The sequence below is a fragment of the Mobula hypostoma genome, chromosome 3 (assembly GCF_963921235.1).
Source record: "Mobula hypostoma chromosome 3, sMobHyp1.1, whole genome shotgun sequence".
Lineage (NCBI taxonomy): Eukaryota > Metazoa > Chordata > Chondrichthyes > Myliobatiformes > Myliobatidae > Mobula > Mobula hypostoma.
Window position 1 is genome coordinate 50,266,784 of NC_086099.1, and position 18,037 is coordinate 50,284,820.

Consider the following 18,037-nt stretch of genomic DNA (forward strand, 5'->3'; position numbering starts at 1 on the left):
GGACACAGATACATTGGTGACATATGTGAAAGTCTCAGATTGACACTTGGATGATGGAAGAATGGAAGGCTATACGTGCGGGAAGGGTTAGACTGATCTTCGAGTAGATTGAAAGGTTGGCACAATATTGTGGGCCAAAGGGCCTGTACTGTGTTCTTATGTTCTATATTATATGTTTTCTGCAATGTTTACACTTTAATCTTTAAACATGTTTACACTTAATCTTTAGGCAAGATAAGAACTTGCAAGTTCACATAGTCCCACATGGCCCAGTGTGAGTGAGAATCAAAGAAATGAGTCCATGACTATAAATAAGGAATATATTAAGTCTTGTATGTAGCATAATGAAGTATCCCAAACATTTCAGTCAAGGTTATAATTTTACACATTATAGCCTAGAGAAGGGCATGCATGTCCCAAAAGGATATTCAAGTTATGGATTTATTATCAAAAATATATTACAAAAGCAGCTGAGTACATGAGGAAATTTTGTTTGGTTAGAAGTTTGAAATTTTGGAATCTGTTTGTTTGGCACGCCCTAATTGGGATTAGTAGTTCGGAATTTTCATCACTATATGTAGAGGATTAAGCTGTAAACAAGGGAATCTTTACTTGTGGACTCACAGGAACTGCCACCTCAATTATTTCACAGCACTGCGGGGTTAGGGAGATGTTCAGCAACGGGAAACAAAAGCCTATTTTCCTTGGAACATAGGAAAACGACAGGAGGTTTAATAGAGGTATACAAAATCATGAGCAGTATAGATAGGATAAAACAAGCAAGCCTTTCCATTGAGGTTGAGTGACTAGAACTAGAGGTCATAGGTTAAGGGTGAAAGGCGAAATATTTAAAGGGGTAACTAAGGGGGAGCTTCTTCATTCAGAGGGTGGTGTGTGTGTGAAATCAATAGCCAGTGGAAATGATGGATGCAGGTTTGATTACAGCATTTAAGCGAAGTTTGGATAAGTACATGGATAGAAGATGTTTGGAGGGCTATAGTCTAGGTGTGTGTCAACAGAACTAGCTAGAATAACCATTCAGCATGGACTAGATGGCCGAAGGGCTTGATTCCATGATGCATATCAAGATCAAGTACCAGTAGATAACTAGGGTGAGGATAGAACCATTCAAAGATAAAGGAAGGACCATGTGCTTTGTGGTGGATGATGTAAGCAAGGACTTAACTAAGGTATTTATTAAAGAGTATGCTGTGGTGGATAGTAAGCATTTGGCAAACGACAGCCTAATTAGGAACAGTCAGCATGGTTTTGTATGTAGCCAGTCATGTCTTGCTAACTTGATTGAGGTTTTCAAAGAGGCGATAAAGTTAGAACTGTGTATGTTGTCTACATTGGATTTGGTCAGGTATTTGACAAGGGGTTTCCCAGTGGGTTCATCCAGAATAATAGAATTCATGGGATTTCTGGTGACTTAAGTGTTTGGATGCAGAATTGGCTTGCCCATAGAAGGTAGGGAGTAATGGTCAATGGGACTTATTCTGGCTGATGTCTGTGATAACAATGATCCATAGAGGTGAGAACTGAAACCTCTGCTGTTTGTGATATATGTACAGTATATAAAAAATCCTGGATAAAAATGTGGATAAGTTTCCAGATGATACCAATATTGGTGGTTTTGTTGATAGTGTTGAGGACTGTCAAAGGATACAGTGGGGAAATAGATCAGCTGCAGATATAGGCAGTGAAATGGCCGATGGAGTTTAATTCTGCCATATGTAAGGTGTTACACTTTGGGAGATCGAATGTAAAGGCCAGTACACAGTTAATAGCAGGACCTTTAACATTGTTGAGATACAAAGAGGTCTTGAGGTCTAAGTCCTTGAAAATGACCACATAAGTTGCTTTTATTAGTTGAGACATTAAGTTCAGGAGTTGGGAAGTTATTTTGCAGCTTCATAAAATTCTGGTTAGGCCACATCTGCTGTAATACATTCAATTCTGCCCTTCCCATTAGAAGAAGGAAATGGAGACTTTGGAGAGAGTGCAGAAGAAGTTTACCAGGATGCCATCTGGATTAGAGGGCATGTGCTATAAGGAGAGGTTGGACAACTTTGTTTGTTTTCTCTGGCGTGGTGGAGGCTGAGGCGAGCTGATGAAAGTTTATAAGATCATGAGGCACATAGGGGAGACATCCAGTGTCATATTCCCAGTGTCAAAATGTCTTATACTTGAAGGCATGTTGTTAAGATGAAAGGGCAAAGAGGTGTGTGGGGAAGATTTTTTACACAGAGGATGTTGAGAGTCTGAATGTGCTGTCTGGGAGGTGATGGAGCAAGCATGATAGAGAGACTTCAAAGGCTCTTAGGCACAGGAATATGCAGAGAATGGAGGGGTATGCAGATAGTGTAGGCAGAAGAGATTAGCTTAGCTAGTTTGTACCATTGTGAGCTGATGGTCCTATTATTCTATTATTTATCAAAAGGGTCTCGGCCTGAAACGTCGACTGCGCCTCTTCCTATAGATGCTGCTTGGCCTGCTGCGTTCACCAGCAACTTTGATGTATGTTGCTTGAATTTCCAGCATCTGCAGAATTCCTGTTGTCTATGTTTTTCAGCTTGTTTTAAAGACCTGTTTGTCAGCCTGGATTTCCTAGGAGATGACTTCCGTCAATTTGTAGTAGACGATGAATACAGCTGCCAAAGAGAATGTACAGAGGAGCCTGACTGTCAGTACTTCACCTTTGCAAACGGGTTATTTCGCAACGCTCGGCAGCGGTGAGTCTCAATCTCTCAAACAACCCAGGAACAGGAGCAAAAAAAACTCAATTTTGTGTCATGTATGGAAGTCTTGGATCCTTCATCAATCCTATTCCTCTGGCAATTTTTACCCATTTCTTTTTTAACTCTACAGGAATGATTGCCAAGGATTAAAACTTCTCTGCAATGTGCATGACTAGTTCAAGAACTAAGTTCAATTTTTAATGGCAGTCTGAGAGAAACTATGTGCAAAAATATTTGATGGATTTGTAAATATTTCACGGCAGGTCACTTTCTGCAATAATTTTGATGCCTTAAGAAGGGTGATAGTATGTTTGGTGATTTTGTAACTATTTCAAATGATGCAATTTTCTTCTAATTGTTCATAGTTATATTTGCTACCTCAAAAAGAGTGAACGAGGAACACCATCTAAGATAACAACTCTTGAGAACCTTGTATCTGGACTTCCTTTAAGGGAATGTGCATTCAAGAAGTCAGGTATGGCCAAAATAATCTTATTTAATAAGGTGAAATAGAAGATTGCTGCCAATATTAATTATCTTCATGGTACTATATTCCATCTTCCTTATTTGTTTAATTTATCCATGAAAGGATGATATTCTGGAGTATAAATGAAGAGCTAAATTAATGAATTCATGCCATATAATTCTTATCCATAATACTTAATCAATGGAGCAGTTTTGCTGTTTGGAATTATAAAGACAACAGACTCTTTGGTCCACTAAATCGGTTCTGTTTGTCAAGGAAGTTAATGCACTAATCTTATACTAAGCCCCTTTCACTCTCCCACTTTCCTACCAGCTCCAATTAAATATTACCATTCAAATTCACACTTGGGATAATTTTCAGTGGAAATTTAACCTAGCAACCAGCATGTCTTCAGGTTATAGTACAAAATGGAGAAGCTGAAGGAAACCCACATGATAGCTAGAAGAACGTGCAGACTCCAAATGGTCAGCACTGGAGTCACTGAAACTGTGAGGCAGTGAAGCTACCCACTGTACCACTGTATTGTCCTTACACAAACATTTATATTACACTAAGAGTTCTGACTCTTGATTAAATAATTGTTCGGATTTATTGGTTGATGGATCAGGTGCATCCCTCATTTGTGCTCTCTTTATTCCTTGACAAAACCCCTGCATTTTCTCATAATTAGTATAGAAAAATATAAATAGACAGCACAATACTTTTTAAGTTGATGAAGCTAGATGACCAAAATCATATGGTTATGAAGTTACAAAGTAGAACCTAAACGGGAATCACGGGCACTTTGTTTTTTGCTTTATCTGTCATTTTCCTGAGAGTGTTAATTAGGTGCAGAGCAGTAGATTTCTTGAATCCTTGGTACTTCAATATAATGGATACTATTTTGGTTTGGGGTCGTTATGAATTTAATTTCATGTTATCTGCTGTAATGAAGTTCTGCAGTTCATTTCATTGATAATGGCACTGAATTGAATTGACTTTATTTCTTACATCCTTCACATATATGAGGAGTAAAAATATTTATGTTACGTCTCCGTCTAAATGTGCAATGTGCAATCGTAGTAACTTAAAAACATAGGAACATAGAAGACCTACAGCACAATACGGGCCCTTAGGTCCACAATGCTGTGCCAAACACGTACTGACTTTAGAAATTACCTAGGGTTACCCATTGCCCTCTATTTTTCTAAGCTCCATGTACCTATCCAGGACTCTGCCCTATCGTAAGTAGGAGTAAGACCCTATCGTATTTGCCTTCACCACTGTCGCCAGCAGCCCATTCCACGCACTCACCACTCTCTGGAGAAAAATCTTACCCCTGACATCTCCTCTGTACCTACTTCCAAGCACCTCTTGTGTTAGTCATTCCAAACTGTGCCCTCTTGTGTTAGCCATTCCAACCCTGGGAAAAATCCTCTGACTATCCACACGATCAATGCCTCTCATCATCTTATACACCTCTTTCAGGTCACCTCTCATCCTCTGTCGCTCCAAGGAGAAAAGGCCAAGTTCACTTAACCAATTATTATAATTTATAATAAATAGAACAGTCAATGTAACACAGAGATACACTCAGATCAGTGTAAGTTAATCAGTCTGATGCCTGGTGGAAGAAGCTGTCCTGGAGCATGTTGGTCCTGGCTTTTATGCCGTGGTACTGTTTCGCCAATGGTAGCAGCTGGAATAGATTGTGGTTGGGGTGACTTGGGTCCCTAATGATCCTTTGGGCCCTTTTCTCACACCTGTCTTTGTAAATGACCCGAATCATGGGAAGTTCACAACTACAGATGCGCTGGGCTGTCCGCACCACTCTTTGCAGAAGGGAGGTACAGTTCCCATACCAGGCAGTGATGCAGCCGGTCAGGATGCTCTCAATTGTGCTCCTGTAGAAAGTTCTTAGGATTTGGGGGCCCATATCAAACGTCCTCAATCATCTGAGGTGAAAGAGGCGCTGTTGTGCCTTTGTCACCCCACAGCTGGTGTGAACAGACCACTGAGGTCCTCAGTGATGTGGATGCCGAGGAACTTAAAGCTGTTTACCCTCTTAACCCCAGATTCATTGGTGTCAATAGGGGTTAGCCCGGCTCCATTCCACTTGTAACCACAACCAGCTCCTTTATTTTTGCGACATTGAGGGACACTGCAAGTAAAACATGCTTAATATAGCTGGAAATCGTTGCGTGTTAGTTTTACTGAGTTCAGAACTTTATCTTCATGTCATGTTTGATCATTTTGGAACTGACATTTCAAAATATTTCATTTGTAAAGCGACAAACTTATCTCCCTAATTTCTAGGACTTTTGTAGCTCTGACCTTGTACTTCAATATTTTCTTCTGGTTTTATAATGTTCTCATATGCCTTGTTGTGTGAGATGTAATATTTAAATGAACTATGCACAATTACTAAAAATAAAAATCACAAGAAATTCTACAGTGGCTGGAAATCCAAAGCAACACGCACAAAATGCTGGAGGAACTCAGCAGGCCAGGCAGCTTCAATGGAAATGAATAAACAGTCAATGTTTGAGGCCAAGGCTTTTCTTCAGTACTGGAAAGGAAAGGGGAAGATTAATGTTGTTATTAAAGAAACACAGCTGGGTCAAATTTTGTATATTATCTCTGGCATTATATTAATTGTCTATCAACATAGCGGGCCATTGTATAGTCAATTTGATTTTCTTTCCATTAATTTTAATGAAAGCAAACTTGTTTATTTTGTGAGCAATAATATAAGCTATTTTGTAAAATTTTCTTTCTGCAGTGTGTCCAGTAATAGATATAGTCTGGGAAGTAAAATCACAAATCATATGGTTTGGAGAACATTAGCTGAGCACTTCATGGGGGCCTTTAGGTTTGCCTGATGTATTTTGTTGTGAATCCATTGGTGGAAAACTCATTGATGCCACAGGTATCACATGTCATAATGTAGAATGACAAAGGAAACTAGCAGGCCTAGATTCACAGGTTTGCGGGGGAGACATGCCTAGCCTTTCTGATTTGAGTTGATAGAGCATTGTTCACGGGAAAGACAGTGGGAGTGGAGTAATACTGGAGAGGAGTTATATTAAAGATCAGGACCAGAGATTCTGTCACCCAGCAGTATATGGTTGGGGTGAAGGGAAGAGATTTGGGACTATGAGGAGAGCAGAATAGTGATTTAGCGATCTTACTTAGTCTGTGTTCTGAGAGCACGATGTGTCTTGTTGTGTGATAATGTAACCAATATAATTGCATTCTAATCCTGGAGAAGTCAACCTTCAAACACAGGTTTGAAAAAAATAAAGACACCAAAATATTTTAAATTTTAGTTCTTGCTTTGTTAAATCATATGTTGTTTTAATTAGTTTCAGAATGTAGAAGAGATCTTTCTGAAGACATAGATTTTCCTGGAAATGATATCACCTGGGTCCTTGCACCTGATGCAAATGTCTGTCAACAGCTGTGCACTGATCATCCCCAATGCTTATTCTTCACATTTTTGAAGAAAGAATGGAGCACAGACCATAGAAGGTGTGATGGAAGCTGTATGTGTTTTGTAATGTGTTGGTACTGAAAGATTTCTCAAAAAAATTCTGTTTATTGATAGTGAAATTCCAGTTTGCAATTGAATTCCAACATGATATGAAGAAATTGAGCTCATTTGGGCCAATATTCTTGCTCAATGTCTTTGGGAGGAGGTCCAATTAATCCTACTCCACTTCAGTTACCCATAATCTCTTGTCACTTTTTTTCTCCCCATTTTTCATTTCTCTCTGTAATATGTAGCCTTGTTTTGGATCAGTATTTTCTGTCAGAAATGTATTTTTGACAGAGATATTTTTTTTCTTTCTTACGTTGGATTAATTTACTTTTATTCATCCTTGGGAGGAATGGGAGGTATCCCTTTCCTTTTTCATTTACTTGTAAATTAAGTTGCTTTCAGCATCTTTAGGAATCTGACCACAGAAATACTTGTTCCATCAACAGCAAGCTATTGACAATGTATACATGCACAGGCATTCCCAGATGTGAGTTGATGAACCGGGGTGGGGGGGACGCAATATTGGATGATGAAGTTATAGGCTTCATTCTGTCTGCAAAATTTTCAAATCTCTGCCCTCAATTCAACACTTGCTATTAGAAAACTATTGAACTGCCAACCCTGTGCAAATGCTGTTGGTTTCCTCTTCTGTACTCCTGCTGTTTATGGTAAAGGTTCATCTAACAGCAGGTGATTTGGCTTTTCATGGTGTCATACAACAGAGAAACAGGCCCTTGGCCCAACTATGTCCATTCTGACCTTCACTTACCCTTTTATACTAATCCCATTTACCAACACTTCAATTGTACTCAAATGTTGCTTGGCAATTCAAGTGCTCACCCAGGTGCACCAGACATATTGTGAGTGGACCTGTATCCACCAGCCTCTGAGGCAGTGTTTACTACAATCCACCCACTGTGTGAGTGAAAAATCCCTGTTTGAACTCCCAAACTCTTGCATGGCAGATAATAATTTTAGTGCACACAAGAGGCAAGGAAAGAAAGAGGGAGTACAAATCTTTTAGTTCTGATGAGTCCTGAGGTAAGGATAGAGCAAGGAGGCAGTGCAAAAGTACGTTTCTCAGCAGCTACCATCTCCCTCCTACTGGCTCAGAAGCAGGATCTTCTAGCAGGTTGGTGTCCATTGTAAGGAATTATACTATGTTGGGTTTGTGTGCATCCCCTGCTCATGATTCCGCAGGCTCTGAGGTCCGATCCCACTCCTGGCACGTGAGTTCTACTTGAAGCTCCATGTATCACTGAGGGAAGGCCATCTTTAAACAAATGCCTAGTTTTTTTTATTCCAGGTGTAAGAAAATGACCCCAATATTCCCCAACATTTTTGAAGTCCTGTTTAATATCAACCCATTCATGTGCAACACTCTAATAAATTATCTGTCCATCTTCACAATGCTATTTGTAGGATCTTGCTCAACAGCGGTTATTGTATTGTTTGATGGCTCTTTAGAATTTGTTGATTGCTGGGATTATTAGGAATTTAAATGCTGGAAATGTAGTTGCGTCGGTAGTTTATTTTAGATGCTCTGAAATATTTGTTACCTAATACCATTGAGGGAAAGATATCTTCCAAAGACTGGGAAATGAAATTGTATTTGTATTTAGTAGGTGATTAGAATTTCATTGGACTTTCCTATATTTATTTGGTTGACAGTGGATTAATCTTCATTATAACTGAATATTTTCCAGATTTTACTGTTACCTAAAGCAAACTGCAACTGGAGTAGTATCAAGGACAACAAAGTTGCAAAACGTTGTAAGTGGATTTTCCCTCAAACAGTGCACGAATCTGATCAGTCGTAAGTAAATATTAAAACATTTTTGACTTTTTTTTTCTTTATGTGGATTCTTCACATACTGGTAATGAACTCAGGCCATATTTTAAATATACATTTTCAGGACATAGTTAACATGAGCAAAGCTATTCTCTTGTTGCCCTTGAGAATGACTGTGGGCTGCTTTCTTGAACTGTAGTATTTTGATGAGGAACATGGAGTCCAGGATTTAGACCAAGTGTGGATGAAAGGCTTGTAATATTGTTCCAAGTGAATCAGAATCATGTTTTTTTCATCGGCATGTGACGTGAAATTCATTAACTTAGCAGCAGCAGTTCAATGCAATACATAATCTAGCAGAGAGAGAAAAATAATAATAAATAAAATAAAACATAAGTAAACAAGTAAATCAATTATGTATATTGAATACATATAAAAATGTGCAAAAACAGAAATACTGTATATTAAAAGAAGTGAGGTAGTGTCCAATGCTTCAACATCCATTTAGGAGTCGGATGGCAGAGGGGAAGAAGCTGTTCCTGAATCGCTGAGTGTGTGCCTTCAGGCTTCTGTATCTCCTACCTGATGGTAACAGTGAGAAAAGGGCATGCCCTGGTTGCTGAAGGTCCATAATAATGGACGCTGTCTCTCTGAGATACCACTCCTTAAAGAAGTCCTGGGTACTTTGTAGGCTAGTGCTCAAGATGGAGCTGACTAGATTTACAACCTTCTGCAGCTTCTTTTGGTCCTGTGCAGTAGCCCCTCCATACCAGACAGTGATGCAGCCCATCAGAATGCTCTCCATGGTACAATATAGAAGTTTTTTGAGCATATTTGTTGACATGCCAAATCTCTTCAAACTCCTAATGAAGTATAGCCACTGTCCTGCCTTCTTTATATCTACATCGATATGTTGGGGCCAGGTTAGATCCTCAGAGATCTTGACACCCAGGAACCTGAAGCTGCTCACTCTCTCCACTGCTGATCCCTTTATGAGGATGGGTACGTGCTCCTTTGTCTTACCCTTCCTGATGTCCATAATCAGCTCTTTCATCTTACTGACGTTGAGTGCCAGTTTGTTGCTGTGGCACCATTCCATTAGTTGGCATATCTCACTCCTGTACGCTCTCTCGTCACCACCTGAAATTCTACCAACAATGGTTGTATTGTCAGCAAGTTTATAGATGGTATTTAAGCTATGTCTGGCCACATAGTTATGGGTATACAGAGAGAAGAGCAGTGGGCTAAGCACACACCCCTGAGGTGTGTCAGTGTTGATTGTCAGCGAGGAGGATATGTTATCACCAATCCACACAGACAGTGGTCTTCTGGTTAGGAAGTCAAGGATCCAACTGCAGAGGGAGGTACAGAGGCCCAGATTCTGTAACTTCTCAATCAGGATTGTGGGAATGATGGTATTAAATGCTGAGCTATAGTCGATGAACAGCATCCTGACATAGGTGTTTGTGTTGTCCAGGTGGTCCAAAGCAGTGTAGAGAGGCATTGAGATTGCATCTGCTGCTGACCTATTGTGGCGATAGGCAAATTGCAATGGGTCCAGGTCCTTGCTGAGGCAGGAATTCAGTCTAGTCATAACCAACCTCTCAAAGCATTTCATCACTGCAGGTATGAGTGCTACCGGGTGATAGTCATTAAGGCAGCTCACATTATTCTCCTTAGGCACTGGTATAATTGTTGCCTTTTTGAAGCAAGTGGGAACTTCTGCCTGTAGCAGTGAGAGGTTGAAAATGTCCTTGAATACCCCCGCCAGTTGGTTGGCACAGGTTTTCAGAGTCTTACCAGGTACTCCATTGGGCCTTCTACCTTGCGAGGGTTCACTCTCTTTAAAGACAGTCTAACATCGGCCTCTGAGACGGAGATCACAGGGTCATCAGAGATCATCACAGCTGTAGTTGTGTTCTCCCTTTCAAAGCGGGCATAGAAGGCATTGAATTCATCCAGTAGTGAAGCATCGCTGCCATTCATACAATTGCATTTCACTTTGTAGGAAGTAATGTCTTATAGATCCTGCCAGAGTTGCCGTGCATCTGATATCGCGTCTAACCTTGTTTGAGATTGTCCCTTTGCCCTTGAAATAGCCCTCCGCAAATCATACCTGATTCTCTGATACAGGCCTTGATTGCCAGACTTGAATGCCACAGATCTAGCCTTCAGACGACGTACCTCCTGGTTCATCCATGGCTTTTGTTTTGAGAATGTACAGTAAGTCTTTGTAGGCATACGATGATCCACATAGGTTTTAATGAAGTTGGTAACAACTGCAGCATGCTCATCCAGATTCTAAGATGAATCCCTGAATACAGTCCAGTCCACCGATTCAAAGCAGTCCAGTAGGTGCTCCTGTGCTTGCCTTGTCCATACCTTCTTGGTCCTCACTACTCGTGCTGCAGTCTTCAGTCTCTGACTGTACTCTGGGAATAGAAGTACAGCCAGGTGATCAGACTTGCCGAAGTGAGGCCGTGAAATAGCTCGATAGGCATTCCTGATGGTGGTGTAGCAATGATCCAGTGTGTTGTTTCCTTTGGTATTGCAAGCGATCTGTTGATGGTAATTGCTTAATGATGTTTTTCAGACTGGCCTTGTTAAAATCTCCCAAAAACGATATCATGAGCAAGGCTATTCTCTTATTACCCTTGAGAGGGTCTGTGGGCTGCTTTCTTGAACTGCTGTACTGTAGTGTTTTGATGAGGAACATGGAGTCCAGAATTTAGACCAAGTTTGAATGAAAGGCCTGTAATATTGTTTCAAGTGAAGGCACTGTAGGATTGGAAGGCATCTCGTAGGTGTTAATGTTTCCATGTGCCTGTACCCTTTGTTTTCATTGGCCATGTAATTTGGCATTGTTGCCAGAGCTTCCAAGACAATCATGTTATTGGAATAACTGTTAACTTTGAAGTCAAACACACCCCCATTGATAAAAAAATCTAGGAACTTCTTTGACTAACAAAATTTGTGAATCAAGTGGTATTCTGCATTCAGTATTCTGCAGATAAATAGTGGTAACATCCTGACATCCTCTGGCAAGAACTTTCATTTTTTTGACCCTCTTTGTTATTTAAAAAACCTAAACATTTCCCTCAATGGTATTTGCAAGACATGAAGTCTACAGAACAGCTGAGGAGTGAATCAGAAAGAAGGCTGAAAAATCACAGGGTGTGCGAGAGGACTAGATCATTGTCAGGAAATGTGGCACCCACATGTTACACTGAGCAAGTGCAGAAATTGCTGTGCATTTGAGAATAGTTATCAATGTGGGTAAAATCCCATACATCATTACTGCCAAATCCTTCATCTTCCTAGAATGGATATGGGGGACTGTTATTATGAGCAAATGTCAATCATTTAAACTGTTTAGAGGACTAATTCGCCTAGTACCGACAGGAAAGAAAATGAAATTTGCAGAATGATCTTGTGAAGAATTTAAGTCACAAAGTGATTTTATAATTCTTTGTAGCTACACATGTTACCTCAAAAACAATGAAAAAGGAACTCCATCAAGAATAACAGTTCTATCGGAGGTTATGTCAGGATTTCCTTTAAGGAATTGTGAGTTCAGAGGTACGTCCAGAATTATTCCCATCTCTTTATTCTGAAAGCAATGCTTCTGAAATTAATGGCACAAATTCCTTTCTTTCTTTGTCTATTTAGCACCGATAATTTATCCTAGTATAGCTGAGACAGTGTGGCAGACGGTGCAGCAGTACCACAGTGCCGCAACCTGTATGTTTTCCCTATAACTGTGTGGGTTTCCTCTGGGTGCTCCGGTTTCCTCCCACAGTCCAAAGACGTACTGGTTGGTAGGTTAATTGTCCCATGATTAGACTAGGATTAAATTGGGGGATTGCTGGGTGGCTCAGAAGGGCTTATTCTGCGCTGTATCTTAATGAATAAATAGATAGATAGATAAATAACAAATTCATTCACCATAAATGATATCCACAGTTATCTATAAAATAAAAAAGTCGGTATCTATAAGTTGCATGCATCTTGAAGATAAGCAAGGTGACCTGAAATATCTTTGGTGCATCACGTCTGGAGATGTCTTGACACTGAATATTAGACCTGTTCCATGGAAGGATGTGTTGTAACTGAAGCAGGAGCAATCCTTCATCTTCCTAGTGAAGCCAGACTCCTATGGGGTTGAGATTCACTGTATCTATGATCAATTTAATTCATGTTAGAAAATGATGAATGTTGTTAACTATATGTTATTTTTGGTCACATGGATGCAATGTGGATGGCTACAGTTTCTAGAATATTTCATGTGATTTAAAACTTGCTTTTAGCTTTATTGTGTAGCAGATAACATTGATATATATTGCAATGAGGTTCAGGCTTGCCCATAAAGAAGCATTTCTTTACAAGTCATTGATGCTAAAAAAAACTAATTTAATTTCATTGCAGGATGTGTACATGAGTTGGCTGTAAACACTGATTTTCCCGGAAATGATATTGGGCCAGTTCTTACCCCAGATGTCCACTACTGTCAAAAATTGTGTACCGAGCATAAACAGTGCCAGTTTTTCACCTATTTGACAAGTGATTGGAACACTGACAAAAGAAGGTAAACCTATATCTTCATTCGGAACGTTCAGTGACACATGAAAAATATTGACAAGGGATCACATCCTAAATAGTGATTCTTATCACCAAGAAAGACGAGGGTAGTTCTCCACTAAGTATTACGTCATTGTGATTTGGAACTATTGAACCGTTTTCTTCATTTTTTTAGATTCTAAGTCATGGACCACCATTACGGTGGGACTACCTTCATTATAAAACAGGCATTGGCTAATAAGATGGGTAACCAGTAGCTTCTGAAGCTCAGTTAGGAATGACTTATAATTGCATATTTTCAATTCCATAAATTGAATAAAAATAACAATTATATTAATGGTTTAGCAATAAAAGATAACAATGACTAAAATTAGAATTGCTCCTCCCAATTATAGCATTGAAAATGTGTGCATCATCAGAATGGAGATTAATGTATCAGCTAATGCCTTTTTAAGATATGGCACAAAACCATGAAGCACACCCCACAACCATTGGAAGTAAAATATTTGATAGAGATTGTTAGCTACATGGACTTTAGTTAGTGCATTGTGATAAATCCTTGTAGAAATCAATGGCTAATGATAGACCGGCCCTGGAGATTAAGATGTGTAATGTGCACAGTGAATTGATAGTTTGGAATCAGGATTAGTTTGCCATGTTAGTGATGGAAGGGTGTTATTCTGTATGGAAGGGCATGACCAGTGCTGTTTGACAGGAATTAGTGTTGGGATCACTGATGCCTGTGATGTAAATAAATAGCATGGATGAAAATGTAGATGGGTGGTTTGTAAGTCTGCAGATGACACAGAAGTTGTTGAAGTTGTAGACAGTGTTGAGGTCTATCTATATATTAACTTCCTCTGATTCATATACAAGGACATTTGTTCCTCTATACACCAGCATCCTTCAATAATACACCTTTTACAAATGCATCTGTTCTATTTTTTTCTGCTCAAGTCGATGACCCCTTATGTTTCCACATCATATTCCATACTGGTCATATACCTACTCATTCACATAGCCTATGTATTTGCTCTTGAAGTCTTCCTGTATTCTCCTCAAAGCCATACTGCCACCAGCTTTCTACCATCAGCAGACTTGGATATGTTATACATGACACCCTCATTGAAATAGATGGTGAGTAATTGGTGTCCTGGCACTGATCCATGTGTCTTTCGTGTCTTTCTCCACATAAGATCCTCATGACCAGAAAGGATGGATCTGGCTGCACCGAGTAGGCAGTGCCATGTTGGTATTCTGTCAGTATCCAAAATATTTAGTGAGGAGTAGTCGTGTTTTGCCATCCTTATACCTATCATTGGGGCTATGGATTCCTGTTGCAAAGTCAATAAGCTTAAACTAAAATAAAAAAAAAACAGGAACACAAGAGGTCCTGCTGGAAATCTTGAGCGACACATACAAAATGCTAGAGGAACGCAGCAAATTAAGCAGCATCTAAACAGTTGACTTTTTGGACCAAGACTCTTCATCAGAACTAGAAAGGATGGGTCAGAACCCAGATTAAGGTGGAAGGAGGGGACGGAGTTCAAGCTGGCCTGTGATAGGCGAGATCAGGTTGATGAAAAGAGGTGTCTTCTTCTCCACTGCTGTCCATTATCTCCTTTTGATTCCTTTCCCCCTTCCCATTCTTACATGGTCACTGTCTGATTTCTTCTTCTTCAGCCTTTACCTTTTCCATCAATCTCCTCCCTGCTTCTTTCTTTGTTCCCCTCCCCAATCCACCCAACTTCCCCCTAGCCTGATCTCAACTATCACTTGCCAGCTTGCTCGCCTTTCCTTCCCTTCACCGTCTTATTCTGGATTCTGCCCCCTTCCTTTCTGGTCCTTGTGAAGCATCTTGGCCTGAAACGTTGACTGTTTATTCTCTCTCTTGAATCTTCCAGCATTTTTTGGGTGTTGCTAAAAAAAAACGGATTGGACCTTTAGACCTTCATCTGAAATATTTTCAACGTGAAATGCAAACTCTTTTTCTCTTTCAACAGATCGTGTTTCACCTGAGCTATATAAACAATTTTTGTTTTTATTTCAGACTTGGAGAGTCAAAGTTTTGTTTCAACTTTTTAGTGAAAATCAATAATTAAGATTTAACAAAATGATTCTCATTATGTTTCGGATTTTATTGTTATCTTAAAAAGAACCTGGAAGGGGAACCAACCCTAAAAACAGAGTTACAAAATGTTGTCTCAGGCTATTCTCTGGAACAGTGCAAGACATATAACTGTAAGTCAAACATTGAGAGGCAGTTGTTAAATTATGGTTTGGATCTGCTACTTGTCTTGTTTCCATGAGAAATGACGATTTGCAATGTAAATTGCAAATTGAATAAAATAACATCTGTATTAATGTTGAGCAATAAAAGATAACAATTACTATAATTGGAGTCACTCCTCCCAATTATGGCATTCAAAATACAATGCAGGAGTAATGTAGGAATTTGATAGAAAGTTTGACATTTTGGGAACTGTATGTCTGACACAACGTATTTTCCCTGATTTGGTATAATGTATTTGCATTTCATCACCCAAAGTCAAAGTAAATTTATTATCAAAGTACATATATGTCACCATATGCTACCTTGACATTCATTTCTTGCAGGCATTTACAGGGAAATAAAGAAATACAATATAAGTTGTGAAGAACAACTTAAACAGAGAATAACATGCAACCAACATGCAAAAGAAGACAAATTGCATAAATCTAATAAAAATAAATAAGTGATACTGAGAACATCGAGTCCCTCAAAGTGAGTCTGTAGGTTGTGGAATCAGTTCAAAGTTGAGGCAAATGAAGTTATCCATGCTGGTTCAGGAGCCTGATGGATGTAGGGTAATAACTGCTCTTAACTCTGGTGGTGTGGGACTTAAGGGTTCTGTAACTCTTGCCCAATGGTAGCAGTGAGATGAGCGCATGGCCTGGATGGTGGGAGTTGTTGTTAATAGATGCTGCTTTGTTGAGGCAGTGCTCCTTGTAGATATGCTCAATGGTGGGAATGGTGTTTCCTGTTATGGACTGGACTGTATCCACCTCTTTCTGGAGGCTATTCTACTTCTTGGCATTGGTGCTTCCATACCAGGCCATGATGCAAGCAGTCAGGACACTGTGCATTATAAAAGTCTGTCAGATTCTTAGATGATGCGCCAAATCTTCACAAACTTCTAAGAAAGTAGAAGTATTTTGTGATGGCACTTATGTGTTGGTCCAAAGACAGATCTTTTGATATGGTAATTTAAAGTTACTGACCCTCTCCACCTCCGATGCCTTAATGAGGACTGGCTCATGGAACTTCAGCCTTTTCCTCTTTGGTTTTGCTGATATTGAATGAGAGGTTATTGTGGCACCATTCAACCAGATCTCCCTGTTATGTGCTGGTTTGTCACCACCTGTGATTCGACCAGCAACAGTGTTGTCATCAGCAAACTTCAATCTGGCATTTGAGCTGTACTTGGCCACCCAATCATAGGTATAAAGCAAGTTGAGCAGGGGGCTAAGTACGCAGCATTTTGGTGCACCTATACTTATGGTGATTGTGGAGAAGAATTTGTTGTCAATTCATACTAGCTGGGGTCTGTGATTGAGGAACTTGAGGATCCACTTGCGCAAAGAGGTATCAAAACCTAGATCTTGGAGTTTAATGATTAGTTTCAAGGGGATGATGGTGTTGAATGCTGAGTCGTAGTCAATGAAGAGCATCTTGTTGTACACATCTTCAAAGTCCAGATATTCCAGAACTGAGTGAAGAGCCAATGAAATGCTGTTGACCTGTTATGATGGTAGGCATCTCTACAGAAAGTCTCACTGTCAGAGCAAATACGATGGAGACTGTGTGGCTGTGAGAATGGGAGACAGCATCAGACTACAAGTATTCGAGTTTGCTGCAGTAGCTGGTAGACTTGCCATGATGGTTCAGAGTTTCTCTTTCTTCTGAGACAGATGCCCTAAGCTACAACTTTGATCTGGAGAAATGAGTGAAGCTAAAGGAGAAGTTGTTCATTGTGAGAACAAGTGTGAATGAATGCATTGGTGGAGAGGAACGGGTTGGGCCTCTGCTGAAGGAAGAAATGAAGGACCCTCAGACCACAGTGATGTGAGATGTAGAAGCAAAGAGATTGTGAATTATTGATAGTTTGAGCATTTAAATCAAGTTACAGGCATTCTAAACTCCACCAACCCTGAGAGTTTATATCTCTTTAAATCTTCTTACCTCTTATCTCAAATTTATGCCCTCTGGCATACACATCTGTGCCTTGTGGGAAAGGTTTACCAATCCTTGTCCTATCTTTATCCTTCAGAATGTTGTGCAGACCTTTTAACCTACTCCAACATTAATCTAATGCTTGTCTCCCACATCGTCATCCATTTTTCTTTCATCCATGAGCTTATCTAAGACTATCCTAAATGTCCTTCATGAATCTACCTCTACCATTACAGCTGGCATCACATTCTGCCACTGTATGCAAAAAGCTACCTCTGATATCCCCCCTATATGTTCCTTCAGTCACCTTAAAATTATACTCTCTCATATTATACAGCTTTACCACGTCACCTTTCTTCCTTCTTCGCTCTAATGAGACAAGCGCTGGCTCATTTGACCATTCCTCATGAAGTATGCTCTCTAATCCAGGCAGCATCCTGGCATCTCCCCTACCTCCTCTCTAAAGCCTTCACATCCTTCCTATAATGAGGAGACCAGAACTGAAGATATTATCTATGAGCATTTGGAAACCACAGCCTAATTAGGAACATGGCTTTATGTGGGACAAGTCATGCCTTACTAACTTGATTAAATTTTTCAAAGAGGTGATAAGGGTGATTGGTGAAGGTTGAGCTGTGGATTTTAGTAGGTGTTTCACACAAAATCTTTCATCGGGAAGATGCAATGGGATTTATGGTGACTTGGC

The 18,037-nt window shown here is 39.8% G+C and overlaps 1 protein-coding gene across 1 annotated transcript in view; it reads left to right on the plus strand.

Annotated features, from left to right (window-relative positions):
- The window catches only part of LOC134343695 (plasma kallikrein-like), a 94,676-nt gene that overhangs the window by 12,626 nt on the left and 64,013 nt on the right, over positions 1–18,037 (plus strand). Inside the window, exons 4-7 of the mRNA XM_063042449.1 lie at positions 2,576–2,735; positions 3,107–3,216; positions 6,573–6,738; positions 8,455–8,564. Coding sequence (XP_062898519.1) covers positions 2,576–2,735; positions 3,107–3,216; positions 6,573–6,738; positions 8,455–8,564 — 546 coding nt within the window. The remainder of the gene's footprint in view (positions 1–2,575; positions 2,736–3,106; positions 3,217–6,572; positions 6,739–8,454; positions 8,565–18,037) is intronic.